A 19,458-nucleotide genomic window follows, 5' to 3' on the forward strand; every position below is an offset into this window, starting at 1 on the left:
TGAGTGCATCACCGATCCCCGTCACATGATCGGGGGTCAGCGATGCGTCAAGATGGTAACCATAGAGGTTCTAGAGTCCTCTATGGTTACTGATGCCGGCCTGCTGTGAGCGCCCCCCTATGGTCGGCGCTCACAGCACACCTGCATTTCTGCTGATCGCTGCTATGTAGCAGAGCCGATCGAGTGGTGCCAGCTTCTAGCCTTCCATGGAGGCTATTGAAGCATGGCAAAAGTAAAAAAAAAAAAATGTAAAAAAAATATAAAAAAGTTGAAAATCGCCCCCCTTTCGCCCCATTCAAAATAAATCAATAAAAAAAAAAATCAAACCTACACATATTTGGTATCGCCGCATTCAGAATCGCTCGATCTATCAATAAAAAAAAGGATTAACCTGATTGCTAAACGGCATAGCGAGAAAAAAATTTGAAACGCCAGAATTACCTTTTTTTGGTTGCTGCGACATTGCATTAAAATGCAATACCGGGTGATCAAAACAACGTATCTGCACCAAAATGCTATCAGTAAAAACGCCAGCTCAGCACGCAAAAAATAAGCCCTCACTCGACCCCAGATCATAAAAAATGGAGACGCTACGGGTATCGGAAAATGGCACAATTTTTTTTTATTTTTAGCAAAGTTTGGATTTTTTTTTCACCACTTAGATAAAAGAGAACCTAGACATGTTTGGTGTGCATAAACTCGTAATGACCTGGAGAATCATAGTGGCAGGTCAGTTTTAGCATTTAGTGAGCCTAGTAAAAAAGCCAATCAAAAAACGTGTGGGACTGCACTTTTTTTGCAATTTCACCGCACTTGGAATTTTTTTCCCGTTTTCTAGTACACAACATGCTAAAACCAATGATGTCGTTCAAAAGTACAACTTGTTTCGCAAAAAATAAGCCCTCACATGGCCGTATTGACGGAAAAATAAAAAAGTTATGGCTCTGGGAAGGAGGAGAGCGAAAAACGAACACGGAAAAACGGAAAATCCCAAGGTCGTGAAGGGGTTAAATGAGAAGCCGTGTCCAAACTTTTTTTATTTTTCAATTATTGTGTTTTTAGGACCTCAATCTATATCCATAATTTTATATTACTCTATATGGTTTTACTTTTCCAGTAAGATAAAACTGTAGGAAAAACTACATGCTGAAACGGCACTTTAAAGAGATATGATTACATTCGCATCCTCCTTCCTTAATTTTGTGAATAAAACAATAAGACATTCCATTGGGACACAGAGAATTTATTTCCTTGCAGCTGTAGGATGTCTTACTGATTTCCCTTCCAGCCATGAAGAAATTAAGAAATTCTCATTTCCTCATTTTATAAAAAAAGATATATATATATATATATATATATATATATATATATATATATATATATATATATATATATATATATATATATATATATATATATATATATATATATTTTTAAAGAATCATTTACTATCTATGGTAGTCTAGTCCAGCACATGTTTCCTATTGTTCTTCATACAGTTTTGTTGATTTACTTGGAGACATGATGAGCCATGCTGATATACTGTACACAGATATTTTGTCAATCAACACCATAACAAACTGTTCATCTGATGACAGAAAACATGTAGAATTAATATTAATAGACCCTAATTTTCAAAAGTTTTTATTCAGTCACAAAGTTCTGAAAGTTTGGAGGCAGTATGGCCAGAGACCAAGAAAGGTTCAACAAGGACTAAAGTCATAGTGAACAATTGCAGCTACAAAGTATAGTTTTGGACTAAGTTTTTGTATTAATACAATAATAAGTGTATTTCAAGAGGTAGAGAAGTTACATTAGCAGCTACAAACTGAAAGCCGTAATCCTCAGCACACCATAGCAAAGTAATGACTACAAGCTGCCATAAAAGAGTGGTTTCTTTGGAGTGACAATAAGAAGATCAAGCCTCCTGATGGGATCCCCAGTAATCAGCTGTAATCAGTATGAAAAGCTGGAAGTGATCATCATAGGGGAAATTACGGCAGCAATCCAGCAATTCTTCCTGTAATGTGTCTCCAATTTATATAAATCAGCTATTATTAACTTATCCATTTGGGTCACTAGTATTAATTTAGATGGACTGTATCACACAAGTTCAATATATGAGCTCATGGAAAGCTGCAAGGGAGGTAGAAAATAACTGCTGAATAGAAATCAATGGTCTGGAGAAACCTGACTGATATGTTAGGAGTTAACTCCTCCCCTGGCATATAACTACAGTGTATCATTGGCCAGGCTTTGGTGGTCGAGCTCCATGGAAAAAAGCTGTACACTATGTAAAATACAAGTTCTCACTGAAGAAGCTTGACATCTGATAGAAAAAGCAAATCAAATACAAAATTGCTTGTTTTCAAGCTGTCTAACTAAAGCAATTTAATAAAATAAGAATACCACTTTAAGTTCTTAATCATGGAATATACCCTGGCATGATTAAAAACTTAATATTTGAAACATGTTGGTGTATTTTTTTCTTGGACATAAGTAATATTTTGCATATAAAAAAAAGTTTGAAGAGCTGTGTGCTGGACTATGTACTGAAGTATTACTTTAGAAAAAAGTTAGTGATTTATTTAAAGAGAGTTTGTTAGCCCCAAAAATACAATTTAAACATCATACACAGTGGTAGGGGATTTAACCCCGATTACAACCATATTAGCACTGTATCTGTTAGTCGTACAGTGCCTAAGAAAATTACTTTTAATTAATTTGCAAATGAACAGGATTCAGTGAAGGCTCTGAGAAGTGAGCACTGTTAATCAAATGCAGGGGAAGGCCCCTGATAAGAAAATGAAGAGGTGTAACAGTGCATCGAACTTGGCCACACCAAGGGTGCACTGAAGCCCAGTACATCCCATTTAAAATGCATTTTGGGCGTGACAGACTCCCTTTAGTGCAAACAGCTTTAGTTGAAGAAAAACAGAACCGTAATAACATCACCCTCATTATACTGTAGAATGGTGCACATGTAAAAGGGACAGAAAAATGTACAAATAAAAGTGGATTGATTTTGCTTCTTTATTCAAAGAAAAATAGGTTCTTACCTTCTATAAAATAATCCACATAAAGGAAAACAAAAATGACAAAGAAACGTAAAAAGATAGTAGGAAAGAGATAGGGAAAAAGAAAAACAAAACTCAGAAATAACACATGCAAAATGTACTGACTCTTAGGAGTCAGGTTTAGGCCGGTGTCCAACTTGCGCCTCAATACCCGGCACTGCCGCTAGCACTCGGGACCGCAGCGTTCAGCTACATAGAAATACATGCAGCTGCACACTCCGGTCCCGAGTGCCGGCGGCAGTGCCGGGTATTGAGGTGAGAGACTCGCGTGAGTTTCTCACATTGCAGTTGCAAGTGGGACACCGCCTTAGGAGCATAACGGATTCTCAGAATACAGGGCTCTATAGCTGGACACAGTCCTGGAACTGCTGAGGGATCTCTGTAGCTAAATATCTGAAACTCTTAATAATGGTCGATTCAAAGCAAGGACATTGGGTCTCATTTTCCACGACTGCTTAGTGGAAAAAATAGCATGGCTGTCAACAGTGACCAATCACAGTCCAGCTTTCCTTATCTAACTTCATTGACAATAAGGCTAGTTTTTCTGTTAGACGATGTTGATTAATGAGCCCGCTATTATGCCGATGCAATTCAGCACACTAATTTTCGGGAAATGATCATGCTCCCATATCACAGACAACATCAATGTTATCTTTTTACATATATCTAAGATACGTTCTACAATCATGACTGAAAGTGTTGGTGTTGCAGAAAATTAAGTATTTCTCCAAGAAAATTATTGCAATTCCACATGTTCTATTATACAAATGTTTATTTTCTTTGTGAGTATTGGAACAACAACAAAAAACTGAAAAAAAGGCAAGTTGGACATAATTTCACTCAAAACCCCAAAAATAGGGAGAACAAAATTGGCACCTTTCCAAAACTGTGAGTAAACAACTTTTTTCAAGCATGGGATGCTTGTTCAAACTCACCTGTGGCAAGTAAGAGATGTGTGCAATATGAAAATCACACCTGAAACCAGATAAAAAAGGGAGAAGTTGACTCAATCTTTGCATTATGTGTCTGTGTGTGCAACACTAAGCATGGAGAACAGAAAGAGAACGGAACTGTGTGAGGACTTGAGAAACAAAATTGTTGAATATCAACAATCTCAAGGTTACAGGTCCATCTCCAGAGATCTTGATGTTCCTTTGTCCACAGTGCACAACAAAATCAAGAAGGTTACAACCCATGGCAATGTAGATAATTGACGTGGATGGCAGAGAAAAATTGATGAAAGTTTGCAAAGCAGGATAGTCCGGATGGTGGAAAAGCAGTCCCAATCAAGTTTCAAAGAAATGCAAGCTGGCCTGCAGACTCGGGGTGCATCAGTGTCAGCGCGAACTATCTGTCGACATTTGAATTAAATCAAATGTTATGGCAAGAGACTCAGGAGGACCCCACTGCTGACAGAGACATAAAAAGCTGACAAAATGACCCCAATCATACTTCAAGAAGCACCCAGAAATGAATGGAAACAAAGCACTTGACAGTTCTGAAGTGGCCAGCAATGAGTCCGGATCTAAATCCTATTGAATGTGGAGAGATCTTACTGCCGTTCAGAAAAAGCACCCTTCAAATATGAGACCTGGAGCAGTTTACAAAAGAAGATTGGTCCAAAATTCCAGCTGAGAGGTGTAAGAAGCTCGTTGATGGTTATAGGAAGCGAATGATTACAGTTATTTATTCCAAAGGGCGTGCAACCAAATATTAAGTTGAGGGTGGCAACAATTTTGCCTGAACCATTTTTGGCGTTTTGTCTGAAATTATGTCCAATTTGACATTTTTTTCTCTGTTTTTGTGTTGTTCCAATACACACAAAAGAAATAAACATGTGTATAACAAAACGTGTAATTGAAATCATTTTCTGGAAGAAATACTTCATTTTCTGGAAAAATTTCAAGGGGGCCAACACTTTCAGCCATTACTGCATAACCAAAAGTGTTAAGGGACTTGAAAAATGCCCATATTCCATCTTACAATCAATGAATTGTGTGTTCTAGCTTTCAGCATAGTATCAGAAACACAGTACAATCTCAGTGTTTGCATTTCCCTTTTCTTTCATAAATGTACCCATTTACAGTAGTGTTTAACCCCTTCATGACCTCAGCTTTTTTCGGTTTTGCTAAGTTTTTCGCTCCCCTCCTTCCCAGAGCCATAACTTTTTTATTTTTCGTCAATACGGCCAAGTATTTGCGGGACAAGTTGCACTTTTCAACGACATCATTGGTTTTTGCATGTCATGTACTAAAAACGGGAAAAAAATTCCAAGTGCGATGAAATTGCAAAAAAATTGCAATGCCACACTGGTTTTTTGTTTGGCTTTTTTGCTAGGTTAAGTAAATGCTAAAACTCACCATATATTATGATTCTCCAGGTCATTATGAGTTCATAGACACCTAACATGACTACGTTATTATTTGTCTAAGTGGTAAAAATTTTTTCCAAACTTTGCTAAAAGAAAAAAAAAATGCGCCATTTTCCAATACCCGTAGCGTCTACATTTTTCGTGATCTGGGGTCGGTTGAGGGCTTATTTTTTGCATTCTGAGCTGACGTTTTTAATGATACCATTTTGGTGCCGATACGTTCTTTTGATCACCTGTTATTCCATTTTAATGCAATGTTGCGGTGATCAAAAAACGTAATTCTGGAGTTTTGAATTTTTTTTCTCGCTACGCCATTTAGCGATTAGGTTAATCGCTTTTTTATTATTGATAGATCGGGTGATTCTGAACGTGGAAATACCAAATATGTGTAGGTTTGATTTTTTTTTAGTGTTTTACTTTGAATGGGGTGAAAGGGGGGCAATTTAAACTGTTATATTTATTTATTTTCATATTTTTTTAAACAATTTATTTTTACTTTTGCCATGCTTCAATAGCCTCCATGGGAGACTAGAAGCTGGCACAACTCGATCGGCTCTGCTACATAGGAGCGATGCATAAATCGCCCCTATGTAGCTATATTACAGCATTGCTATGAGCGCCGACCACAGGGTGGCGCTCACAGCAATTCATAATCAACAACCATAGAGGTCTTGAAGAGGTTGTCATGCTGACGCATTGCTGACCACCGATCACGTGACGGGGGTCAGCGATGCACTCACTTCCGGCCCGATGGCCGGAAGCGCTAGTTAAATGCCTCTGTCAGCGTTTGACAGCGGCATTTAACTAGTACAAAACAGCTGACATGTCCTGGCTATGATGCGGGCTCAGCGCCAGAGCTCGCATCAAAGCAGGGGATCTGACCTCGGACGTACTATCCCGGCCGAGGTCAGAAAGGGGTTAAAATAAATTTTCCTTGCCATTATTGGAGAAATTATTTAAGGGAACAAAAAGGTTAATATTAAAATGAATTAGAAGCATTAAAATAATTTGGCTTACTAATATTCCATGCTTATAGCTACTATAGCGGAATATACATACATATAATTAATATGAAAATCAGTTTGGTTGCCCTCATACGTTATTTCTTCGCATTAGACACGAATCTGCTTCACTCCCATCTGATTCTATACATTATCTCAGTGGGCAGATATTTAGTGTCTACTCAAAGGGTTAAAGAGGCACTCCGGAAATTAATTATTGGACATGTAAGGCTAACTAGCCACTTGTTTTCAAGCTGTGTGATTCGTGGCCTCGCAACTCAGTGGTGTGCATACAATTATAGCGGATTCAAGTAATCTCCAGTCTCCACCCTAGTCTAAAACATGCTCTCCTGTATAAACAGTGGGTCAGTCTCCCTTGTGTGTGTGAAGGACTTCCTGTGAATTACATCAAATTCCCCCTGGCAGTTCTCAGACACTGCTTCCTCTGTATGTCCAATATGCAACTGAATATACAGTGGGTACGGAAATTATTCAGACCCCTTTACATTTTTCACTCTTTGTTTCATTGCAGCCATTTCATAAATTCAAAAAAGTTCATTTTTTTCTCATTAATGTACAGTCTGCACCCCATCTTGACTGAAACGCCCCCAGAAATGTAGAAATTTTTGCAAATTTATTAGAAAAGAAAAACTGAAATATCACATGGTCATAAGTATTCAGACCCTTTGCTCAGACACACATATTTAAGTCACATACGGTCCATTTCCTTGTGATCCTCCTTGTACTGTACTGTGTTTTTATGAAACCTGGAGAAGGATATACAGTTATATGAAAAAGTTTGGGAACCCCTATTAATCTTAAGCTTAATGTTTTATAAAAATAGTTTGGTTTTTTTGCAACAGCTATTTCAGTTTCATATATCTAATAACTAAACTAATAACTGTTGGACACAGTAATGTTTCTGCTTTGAAATGAGGTTTATTGTAACAGAAAATGTGCAATCTGCATTCAAACAAAATTTGACAGATGCATAAGTATGGGCACCCTTATCATTTTCTTGTTTTAAATACTCCTACCTACTTTTTACTGACTTACTAAAGCACTTTTTTTTTGTTTTGCAACCTCATTGAGCTTTGAACTTCATAGCCAGGTGTGTCGTGGTTCTCAATGGCAAGAGAACATAGTAAAGCATACAAAAAGGACTAGCTCTTGGAAGATGGAAACTCGAGCTGACTGTGAGCTAAACCTACCGCACAACTAACAGTGGCCGGGTAGCGTGCCTACGTTTTATCCCTAGACGCCCAGCGCCAGCCGGAGGACTGACTGACCCTAGCAGAGGAAAATACAGACCTGGCTTACCTCTAGAGAAATTTTCCCCAAAAGGCAGACAGTAGCCCCCACATATATTGTCGGTGATTTCAGAGGAAATTGACATACGAAGTATGAAGATAGGTTTAGCAAATTGAGGTCCGCTTACTAGATAGTAGGAAGACAGAAAAGGGAACTTCACAGTCAGCTGAAAACCCTTTCAAAACACCATCCTGAAATTACTTTAAGACTCTAATATCAACTCATGACACCAGAGTGGCAATTTCAGCTCACAAGAGCTTCCAGCCTCAGAAATAATCAATCACAGAGAACTGGAACAAAAATACAAAACAAACTTAGGACTACAAGTCCAACTTAGCTGATAGTAGTCTAGGAGCAGGAACATGCAACAGAAAGGCTTCTGGTAACATTGTTGGCCGGCATAGAAATGACTGAGGAGCCAGGTTAAATAGAAAACTCCCACATCCTGATGGAAACAGGTGAACAGAGGAGATGAAGCACACAAGTGCAGTACCACCAGAAACCACCGGGGGAGCCCAGAAACCAAATTCACAACAGTACCCCCCCCTCAAGGAGGGGGCACCGAACCCTCACCAGAACCACCAGGGCGATCAGGATGAGCCCTATGAAAGGCACGGACCAAATCGGAGGCATGAACATCAGAGGCTGTCACCCAAGAGTTATCCTCCTGACCGTAGCCCTTCCACTTGACCAGATACTGAAGTCTCCGTCTGGAAACACGGGAGTCCAAGATCTTCTCGACAACGTACTCCAACTCACCCTCAACCAACACCGGAGCAGGAGGCTCAATGGAAGGCACAACAGGTACCTCATACCTGCGCAACAATGACCGATGGAAGACATTATGAATAGAAAAAGATGCAGGGAGGTCCAAACGAAAGGACACAGGGTTAAGAATCTCCAATATCTTGTACGGGCCGATGAACCGAGGCTTAAACTTAGGAGAAGAAACCTTCATAGGGACAAAACGAGAAGATAACCACACCAAGTCCCCAACACAAAGACGAGGACCAATACGACGACGGCGGTTGGCAAAATGCTGAGTCTTCTCCTGAGACAACTTCAAACCGTCCACCACATGCCCCCAAATCTGATGCAACCTCTCCACCACAGCATCCACTCCAGGACAATCCGAAGACTCCACCTGACCGGAAGAGAAACGAGGATGAAACCCCGAATTACAGAAGAAAGGAGAAACCAAGGTGGCAGAACTAGCCCGATTATTGAGGGCAAACTCCGCCAAGGGCAAAAAGGCAACCCAATCATCCTGATCCGCAGACACAAAACACCTCAAATAAGTCTCCAAGGTCTGATTAGTTCGCTCGGTCTGGCCATTAGTCTGAGGGTGGAAAGCAGACGAAAAAGACAAATCAATGCCCATCCTAGCACAGAACGCCCGCCAAAATCTAGACACGAACTGGGTTCCCCTGTCAGAAACGATATTCTCCGGAATACCATGCAAGCGCACCACATTTTGAAAAAACAGAGGAACCAGCTCGGATGAAGAAGGCAATTTAGGCAAGGGAACCAAATGGACCATCTTAGAGAAACGGTCACACACCACCCAGATGACAGACATCTTCTGAGAAACAGGAAGATCAGAAATAAAATCCATGGAGATGTGAGTCCAAGGCCTCTTCGGAATAGGCAAGGATAACAACAATCCACTAGCCCGAGAACAACAAGGCTTGGCCCGAGCACAAACATCACAAGACTGCACAAAACCTCGCACATCTCGCGACAGGGAAGGCCACCAGAAGGACCTAGCCACCAAATCCCTGGTACCAAAGATTCCAGGATGACCTGCTAACGCAGAAGAATGGACCTCCGAGATGACTCTACTGGTCCAATCATCAGGAACAAACAATCTACCAGGCGGGCAACGATCAGGTCTATCCGCCTGAAACTCCTGCAAGACCCGTCGCAAATCTGGGGAAACAGCAGATAATATCACTCCATCCTTAAGGATACCTGTAGGTTCAGAATTACCAGGGGAATCAGGCTCAAAACTCCTAGAAAGGGCATCCGCCTTCACATTTTTAGAACCCGGTAGGTAAGAAACCACAAAATTAAACCGAGAGAAAAATAACGACCAGCGCGCCTGTCTAGGATTCAGGCGCCTGGCAGACTCAAGATAAATCAAATTCTTGTGGTCGGTCAATACCACCACCTGATGTCTAGCCCCCTCAAGCCAATGACGCCACTCCTCAAAAGCCCACTTCATAGCCAAGAGCTCCCGATTACCAATATCATAATTTCGCTCAGCGGGCGAAAACTTACGAGAAAAGAACGCACAAGGTCTCATCACGGGGCAGTCGGAACTTTTCTGCGACAAAACCGCCCCAGCTCCGATTTCTGAAGCGTCGACCTCAACCTGAAAAGGAAGAGTAACATCAGGCTGACGCAATACAGGGGCGGAAGAAAAGCGGCGCTTAAGCTCCCGAAAGGCCTCCACAGCAGCAGGGGACCACTCAGCAACATCAGCACCCTTCTTAGTCAAATCAGTCAACGGTTTAGCGACATCAGAAAAACCAGTTATAAATCGACGATAAAAATTAGCAAAGCCCAAAAACTTCTGAAGGCTCTTAAGAGAAGAGGGTTGCGTCCAATCACAAATAGCCTGAACCTTGACAGGGTCCATCTCAATGGAAGAGGGGGAAAAAATGTACCCCAAAAACGAAATCTTTTGAACCCCAAAAACGCACTTAGAACCCTTTACACACAAGGAATTAGAGCGCAAAACCTGAAAAACCCTCCTGACCTGTTGGACATGAGAGTCCCAGTCATCCGAAAAAATCAAAATATCATCCAGATACACAATCAAAAATTTATCCAAATATTCACGGAAAATGTCATGCATAAAGGACTGAAAGACTGAAGGGGCATTTGAAAGACCAAAAGGCATTACTAAATACTCAAAATGGCCCTGAGGCGTATTAAATGCGGTTTTCCACTCATCCCCCTGCTTAATTCGCACTAAATTATACGCCCCACGAAGATCAATCTTAGAGAACCACTTGGCCCCCTTTATTCGAGCAAACAAATCAGTAAGCAGTGGCAAAGGATACTGATATTTAACCGTGATTTTATTCAAAAGCCGATAATCAATACACGGCCTCAAAGAGCCATCTTTTTTAGATACAAAGAAAAAACCGGCTCCTAAGGGAGATGACGAAGGACGAATATGTCCCTTTTCCAAGGACTCCTTAATATATTCCCGCATAGCAGCATGTTCAGGCACAGATAGATTAAATAAACGACCCTTTGGAAACTTACTGCCCGGAATCAGATCTATAGTACAATCGCACTCTCTGTGCGGAGGTAGTGAACCAGTTTTAGGCTCCTCAAAAACGTCACGATAATCAGATAAAAATTCCGGAATCTCAGAGGGAATAGATGACGAAATGGAAACCAAAGGTACGTCCCCATGAGTCCCCTGACATCCCCAGCTTAACACAGACATTGCTTTCCAGTCGAGGACTGGGTTATGAGATTGCAGCCATGGCAATCCAAGCACCAACACATCATGTAGATTATACAACACAAGGAAGCGAATAATCTCCTGGTGATCCGGATTAATACGCATATTTACTTGTGTCCAGTATTGTGGTTTATTACTAGCCAATGGCGTGGAGTCAATACCCTTCAGAGGTATAGGAACTTCCAGAGGCTCTAAATCAAACCCACAGCGTTTGGCAAAGGACCAATCCATAAGACTCAAAGCGGCGCCAGAGTCGACATAGGCGTCCGCGGTAATAGACGATAAAGAGCAAATCAGGGTCACAGATAGAATAAACTTAGACTGTAAAGTGCCAATTGAAACAGACTTATCAACCTTCTTAGTACGTTTAGAGCATGCTGATATAACATGAGTTGAATCACCACAATAGAAGCATAACCCATTTTTTCGCCTAAAATTCTGTCGTTCGCTTCTGGACAGAATTCTATCACATTGCATAATCTCTGGCGCCTTCTCAGTAGACACTGCCAAATGGTGCACAGGTTTGCGCTCCCGCAAACGCCGATCAATCTGAATAGCCATTGTCATGGACTCATTCAGACCTGTAGGCACAGGGAACCCCACCATAACATCCTTAATGGCATCAGAGAGACCCTCTCTGAAATTCGCCGCCAGGGCGCACTCATTCCACTGAGTAAGCACAGACCACTTACGAAATTTTTGGCAGTATATTTCAGCCTCATCCTGCCCTTGAGACAGGGCCATTAAGGCTTTCTCAGCCTGAATCTCCAAATGAGGTTCCTCATAAAGCAACCCCAAAGCCAGGAAAAACGCATCCACATTGAGCAACGCAGGATCCCCTGGTGCCAAAGCAAATGCACAGTCCTGAGGGTCGCTCCGGAGCAAGGAAATTACAATCCTGACCTGCTGTGCAGGATCTCCAGCGGAGCGAGATCTCAGAGACAAAAATAATTTACAATTATGTTTGAAATTCTGGAAGCGAGATCTATCCCCGGAGAAAAATTCAGGTAAAGGAATTCTAGGTTCAGATATAGGAGCATGAATAACAAAATCCTGTAAACTTTGAACCTTCACAGCGAGATTATCCAAACCTGTAGCTAAACTCTGAGGATCCATATTAATCAGGTGAAATCAGAACCATTCAAGGATTAGAAGGAGAGAGAGACGAAGGCTGCAGTAAGCAGAGATGCAAGTGAATCAACTAATGAGCAAACTCAGGAAAAAAAAAATAAAAAATTCTCTGCAGGGTTCTTTTCTCTCCTTTCTTCTGCCAATTATTTTAACCCTTGGCCGGCCAAACTGTCGAGGTTCTCAATGGCAAGAGAACATAGTAAAGCATACAAAAAGGACTAGCTCTTGGAAGATGGAAACTCGAGCTGACTGTGAGCTAAACCTACCGCACAACTAACAGTGGCCGGGTAGCGTGCCTACGTTTTATCCCTAGACGCCCAGCGCCAGCCGGAGAACTGACTGACCATAGCAGAGGAAAATACAGACCTGGCTTACCTCTAGAGAAATTTTCCCCAAAAGGCAGACAGTAGCCCCCACATATATTGTCGGTGATTTCAGAGGAAATTGACATACGAAGTATGAAGATAGGTTTAGCAAATTGAGGTCCGCTTACTAGATAGTAGGAAGACAGAAAAGGGAACTTCACAGTCAGCTGAAAACCCTTTCAAAACACCATCCTGAAATTACTTTAAGACTCTAATATCAACTCATGACACCAGAGTGGCAATTTCAGCTCACAAGAGCTTCCAGCCTCAGAAATAATCAATCACAGAGAACTGGAACAAAAATACAAAACAAACTTAGGACTACAAGTCCAACTTAGCTGATAGTAGTCTAGGAGCAGGAACATGCAACAGAAAGGCTTCTGGTAACATTGTTGGCCGGCATAGAAATGACTGAGGAGCCAGGTTAAATAGAAAACTCCCACATCCTGATGGAAACAGGTGAACAGAGGAGATGAAGCACACAAGTGCAGTACCACCAGAAACCACCGGGGGAGCCCAGAAACCAAATTCACAACACAGGTGTATGCAATCGTGAGAAAAGCTACTTAAAGTGGCCACTTGCAAGTTGTTCTCCTGTTTGAATCTCCTCTGAAGAGTGGCATCATGGGCTCCTCAAAACAACTGTCAAATGATCTGAAAACAAAGATTATTCAACATAGTTGTTCAGGGGAAGGATACAAAAAGCTGTCTCAGAGATTTAACCTGTCAATTTCCACTGTGAGGAACATAGTAAGGAAATGGAAGAACACAGGTACAGTTCTTGTTAAGGCCAGAAGTGGCAGGCCAAGAAAAACATCAGAAAGGCAGAGAAGAAGAATGGTGAGATCAGTCAAGGACAATCCTCAGACCACCTCCAGAGAGCTGCAGCATCAACTTGCTGCAGATGGTGTCACTGTGCATCGGTCAACTATACAACGCACTTAGCACAAGGAGAAGCCGTATGGGAGAGTGATGCGAAAGAAGCCGTTTCTGCAAGCACGCCACAAACAGAGTCGGCTGAGGTATGCAAAAGCACATTTGGAGAAGCCAATTTCTTTTGGAAGAAGGTCCTGTGGACTGATGAAACCAAGATTGAGTTGTTTGGTCATACAAAAAGGCGTTATGCATGGCAGCCAAAAAACACAGCATTCCAAGAAAAACACTTGCTACCCACAGTAAAATCTGGTGGAGGTTCCATCATGCTTTGGGGCTGTGTGGCCAATGCCGACACCGGGAATCTTGTTAAAGTTGAGGGACGCATGGATTCCTCTCAGTATCAGCAGATTCTTGACAATAATGTTCATGAATCAGTGACAAAGTTGAAGTTACGCAGGGGATAGATCTTTCAGCAAGACAATGATCCAAAACACCACTCCAAATCTACTCAGGCATTCATGCAGAGGAACAATTACACTGTTCTGGAATGGCCATCCCAGTCCCCAGACCTGAATATCATTGAACATCTGTGGGATCATTTGATGAGGGCTGTCCATGCTCGGCGACCATCAAACTTAACTGAACTGGAATTGTTTTGTAAAGAGGAATGGTCAAAAATACCTTCATCCAGGAACTCATTAAAAGCTACAAGGAAGCGACTAGAGGCTGTTATTTTTTCAAAAGGAGGATGTACTAAATATTAATGTCACTTTTCTGGTGAGGTGCCCATACTTATGCACCTGTCAAATTTTGTTTGAATGCAGATTGCACATTTTCTGTTAGTACAATAAACCACATTTCAAGGCAGAAACATTACTGTGTCCAACAGTTATTAGATATATGAAACTGAAATAGCTGTTGCCAAAAAAAACAATTTTTATAAAACATTAAGCTTAAGATTAATATAGGGGTGGCCAAACTTTTTCATATAACTGTATACTGTATCCAAAACGCGCAGTATCTCCTCTATTTTAACTTATCAAATAAAAAAATATAAAATATCATCTTTGGATGCGAGTCCTAGGAAGCGCTGCCATTTATGGGCTGGATGTGCTTTTCTTGATTTTGTGATCCTCCTTGAGATGATTCTACTCCTTCATTGGAGTCCAGATGTGTTTAATTAAACTGATAGGACTTGATTTGGAAAGGCACACATCTGTCTATATAAGACCTCACAGCTCACAGTGCATGTCAGACCAAATGAGAATCATGATGTCAAAGGAACTGGCCAAGGAGCTCAGAGACAGAATTGTGGCAAGGCACAGATCTGGCCAAGGTTACAAAAGAATTTCTGCAGTACTCAAGGTTCCTAAGAGCACAGTGGCCTCCATAATCTAAATGGAAGAAGTTTGGGACCAACAGAAGTCTTCCTAAACCTGTCCGTCCAGCCAAACTGAGCAATCGTGGGAGAAGAGCCTTGGTCAGAGAGGTAAAGAAGAACCCCAAGATCATTGTGGCTGAGCTCCAGAGATGCAGTAGGGAGATGGGAGAACGTTCCACAAAGTCAACTATAACTGCAGCCCTCCACCTTTATGGCACAGTGGCCAGACGGAAGCCTCTCTTCAGTGGAAGACATATGAAATCCTGCACAGAGTTTGCTAAAAAAAACACTTGAAGGACTCCCAGACTATGAGAAATAAGATTCTCTGGTCTGATGAGAAGAAGATAGACATTTTTGGTGATAATTCTAAGTGGTATGTGTGGAGAAAACCAGGCACTGCTCATCACCTGCCCAATACAATCCCAACAGTGAAACATGGTGGTGGAATCATGCCATGGGGGTGTTTTTCAGCTGCAGGGAAAGGATGATTGGTTTCTATTGAAGGAAACATGAATGCGGCCAAGTACAGAGATATCCTGGATGAAAACCTCTTCCAGAGTGCTCTGAACCTCAACGTTCACCATCCAACCTGATGGAACTGAGGAGGATCTGCAAGGAAGAATGGCAGAGGATACCCAAATCCAGGTGTGAAAAACTTGTTACATCATTCCCAAGAAGACTCATGGTTGTACTAGCTCAAAAGGGTGCTTCTACTCAATACTGAGCAAAGGGTCTGAATACTTATGACCATGTGATATTTCAGTTTTTCTTTTTTAATACATTTGCAAAAGTTTCTACCTTTCTGGGTTTTTTCTCAGTGAAAATGGGGTGCAGAGTGCACATGATTGAGAAAAAAATGAACTTTTTTGAATTTACCAAATGGCTGCAATGAAACAAAGCGAAAAATTTAAAGTGGTCTGAATACTTTCCGTACCCACTGTAATTTACTATATTACACTTTTGGGGAATTTATGTTTATTGTCATATATTGGGGCTGCCATTTTTATGAGCTGGTGTGTAAGTGTCAGAGCATTATACTTAAGCACCACAAATACGGCTGATCCAGGCAACATGAGGCTGCGGATGAACACGGACAGCATTGTATCAGCTGTAAACTGTGCAGGCAGTTCTGGCACAATCTTTCTGTAGCCCAGCGCTGGGCAGCAATATCCTACGGTCACCGCTACTTTCAGTGGTAACAGGAGGTCTGAGTGCTGGGGGAAAGGAGGTATGGACAAGGCACAGCACAGCGCTGAGAACAAGCCAGCAGCCTGACATCACACTGCTAATGTTACCAACCTGTTCTCACCAATGGAGGAAGTCACCGCCACAGTCCTGCTCTAATCAATGTATTAGAACAACGCGGTGGCGGTGACTTTTTACAACAGAAAGAACAGTTCGCTAGCCTGGCATTAGTGTTTCAATGTCAGGCTTCCCGACATGTTCTCACCACCGCTGTCACCGCTAAGTGTAATCATCATGCTGCAGTGCCCAATGCATTAAAAAAGTGAAGAAAGCATTATATGTACCCCAGAATTGTATCAGTAAAAACGTAAGCCCTCCACACAAAAAAAAAAGCCCTAACACAACGCCATCGACAAAAAAATAGAAATGTTAAGTGTCTCAGAAAATGACAGCACAAACAAATTTTTTTTACATTTTTTTAAACTTCTGATTTTTTTTCTGAAAAAAAATGTAAAAACTTAATACAAGTTTTGTCTCGCTGTAATCACCCTGACCTGGAGAATCATTAGAACAGGTCATATTTATCATACAATTAATGCAGTAAATAAAACCTCTCCAAAAAAGTTGGAATTGTGTTTATTCACTGCATGGTTATATTGCACTGTGGGGATCGGCGCCATTTCAATATTCGCTTCAGTTAAACATGGAAAGTCAGAAGCGGCGCTGCCAGCGGTATTGCGTGACACTGTCCACACGTCATATCACATTGCAGTCACCAACAAAATGGCGCTGCACTGTGATCCGAAACTTTCTCCACCTCCTCCCTTCCCAAACACCCAGAAGGAAAGGAGTGACATCAGACAAATGAGAGCAGATCCTGCCCACTTTTACTGCAGTCGTAATGCGATCCAACGGTACACTAGGTTTTCATTACAAATGTCAGCAGCTGCTCCCCCTAGTGTCTAGAAACTAACAAGGTTAAAACTTTTAAAATAATTTTTCATATTTTATACCACTACAAATTAAAACATTAATACTTTTTTCAATGTCTAATTTTTTTTTATGACACATTCCGTTTAAGCACTTCTCTATAAACCCGTGTTACACTTGACTTGCCACTGTTAAAATAAAACCAAAGTGGTCGAGATTTTAAAATAATCAGATCTACCTTTTGTATAAAAGCATTTACATAGCAAAAATTATTTTTACATTTAAAGTAAACTTATATATAATTTTTTTTTTTAGAACAGATAAGGAATAAATAGAAATTATGGCGAATATTTTGTAAGTTTGTTGTGTGCGTCTCCAGTCATTCGTAAATATAATAACTTTCTCTGTTTCCATCTATTCTGGGGAGATAGCAGTACATAACAGTACCTTGGTGCTCTTCCATATCCATGTCCAGTCTTCCAAGTTCTTCATTTAGCTGTTTAGCCTTTTCTTTAATATCTGTTAACCTGATAATAGTCAAAACAAACATAAGATTAATAAGCTTGACCCGTTCTTGACACGGCTATTTTCTATATATACGCGCTTTTGTTTTTTCCTCTTCTCCCAAGAACCATAACTTTTTTACTTTTTTGTTGGCATAGCCATATCAGGGCTTGTTTTTTGTGGCCTAGTTGTACTTTTGAATGACATTATTCATTTTAAATCACATGGAAAAAAATCAAGTGTGGTGAAACTGCAAAAAAGCACAACTTCATTATTGTATTTTTATTTACATTGTTCAATTTATGGTAAAATTTACCCAGCAATATAATTCTCCAGGTTAGTACAATTACAGAGGTAAAAAAACATGTATAGGTTTTTTTTTTTAAGTTTTGAAAAAACAGGCTCAGAAAAGTCAGGGCTGATCAGAAGAAATGTTTTGGAAACTGAGGCGGGAAATTTTGAAAGATTTGTAACAGACGTTAATTGCTATATAGAAATCAATAAGCTGTAGCGAGGTGGCTGAGATGTTACGAGTCAGTGTTTCTCTTGGAATATAGCTACTGCGCAAACTGGGCCATGCTCTGGTGGCCAAGCTCCATGGAAACCGGCTATACACCATGCAAGATAAAAGCAGTCACAGAAGGAGAATGACTGCAGATAGAAAAAGTCACTTGTAAATGTACCTACTGTTATGCTGTCTAACTAACTAAAGCAATTTAATAAGATGAGAATACTCCTTCTAACCGCTTAACCCCTTGATGACATCTGCGGCACATGTACAGCGCTGCAGGAGGTGCGTTCGTGCAAACCACCTTATGTGTACCGTGTGATGATCACTCACTCCAAGCTCCGGCACTTCTTCACTTCTGAGCTTTGCACAGTGCCTCAAAAGTCCTTTTCGACCACATATGAGGTATTGCTGTACTCAGGAGAAATTGCGCAGCTTAGTTTGTTGTCCATTTTCTACTATTATCCCTTTTGAAAATGTTATACAATTCTGTGAATCGCCTGAGGGTTAAAAATGCTCTCTACACAACTAGATGAATTCCTGAGGAGGTAGTTTCCAAAATAGGGTCACTTGTGGGGGTTTCTGCTGTTTAGGCATGCCAGGGGCTCCTCAAATGTGACATAGAATCCACAATCCACAATCTGTTCCAGTCAAATTTGCGTCTCAGAACTCAATTGGTCTTCCTTCCCTTCTGAGCCCTGCCGTTCACCCAAACAGTGATATTCCACCACATGTAGTGTATCAGTACTCGGGACAAATTGCACAACACATTATATGGTCCATTTTCTTCTGTTCCCCTTGTGAAAATCAAAAAATTGGGGCTGACGCAACATTTTTGCAGGAAAAAAACACTTTTTTTCATTTTCACAGCTCAACTCAAGTTATAACATTTTTTGAAGCTCCTGTGGGTTCAAGGTGCTCACCACACATCAAGATAAGTTCCCTGAGGGGTGTAGGTTCCAAATAGTCAGACCTCTTTCCAAGTTACCAAGCCCCTGTGGCATCATCACCATTTACACAAATCTAGCGCATGCTCACCACTCATCTTCATCTCTGAAGCCGGGTGTACGCTTCCCAGCTTCAGAGGCGAGCAGTGCATATGAATGTAAGCAATCTTCTAAACTTCCGGTCAAATGCAGTATGCCTCTGAAGCTAGGTGTACGTTTCCCGGCTTCAGAGGCGTGCACTCCACATGTCCACAAGATAAAATTCAGAGAAGCAGTGATGCTGCCGGAATCAGCGGCATGCATGCGCTAGATTGGTGTTAGCGGTGATGATGCTGCTTGTGCAAATTATGTAATCACGCCCATGTGAGAGACAGAATCTAAATATAAACA

At 41.1% G+C, this 19,458-nt stretch overlaps 1 protein-coding gene across 6 annotated transcripts in view; it reads right to left on the bottom strand.

Moving 5' to 3' along the window:
• Positions 1-19,458, bottom strand: part of IFT74 (intraflagellar transport 74) — a 190,654-nt gene that overhangs the window by 36,607 nt on the left and 134,589 nt on the right. For all 6 annotated transcript variants that reach the window (XM_077249280.1, XM_077249283.1, XM_077249282.1 and 3 more), the window contains exon 13: positions 17,557-17,636. In XM_077249280.1, coding sequence (XP_077105395.1) covers positions 17,557-17,636 — 80 coding nt within the window. The remainder of the gene's footprint in view (positions 1-17,556; positions 17,637-19,458) is intronic.

The sequence above is a fragment of the Ranitomeya variabilis genome, chromosome 1 (genome assembly GCF_051348905.1).
Source record: "Ranitomeya variabilis isolate aRanVar5 chromosome 1, aRanVar5.hap1, whole genome shotgun sequence".
In the NCBI taxonomy this organism is placed as follows: domain Eukaryota; kingdom Metazoa; phylum Chordata; class Amphibia; order Anura; family Dendrobatidae; genus Ranitomeya; species Ranitomeya variabilis.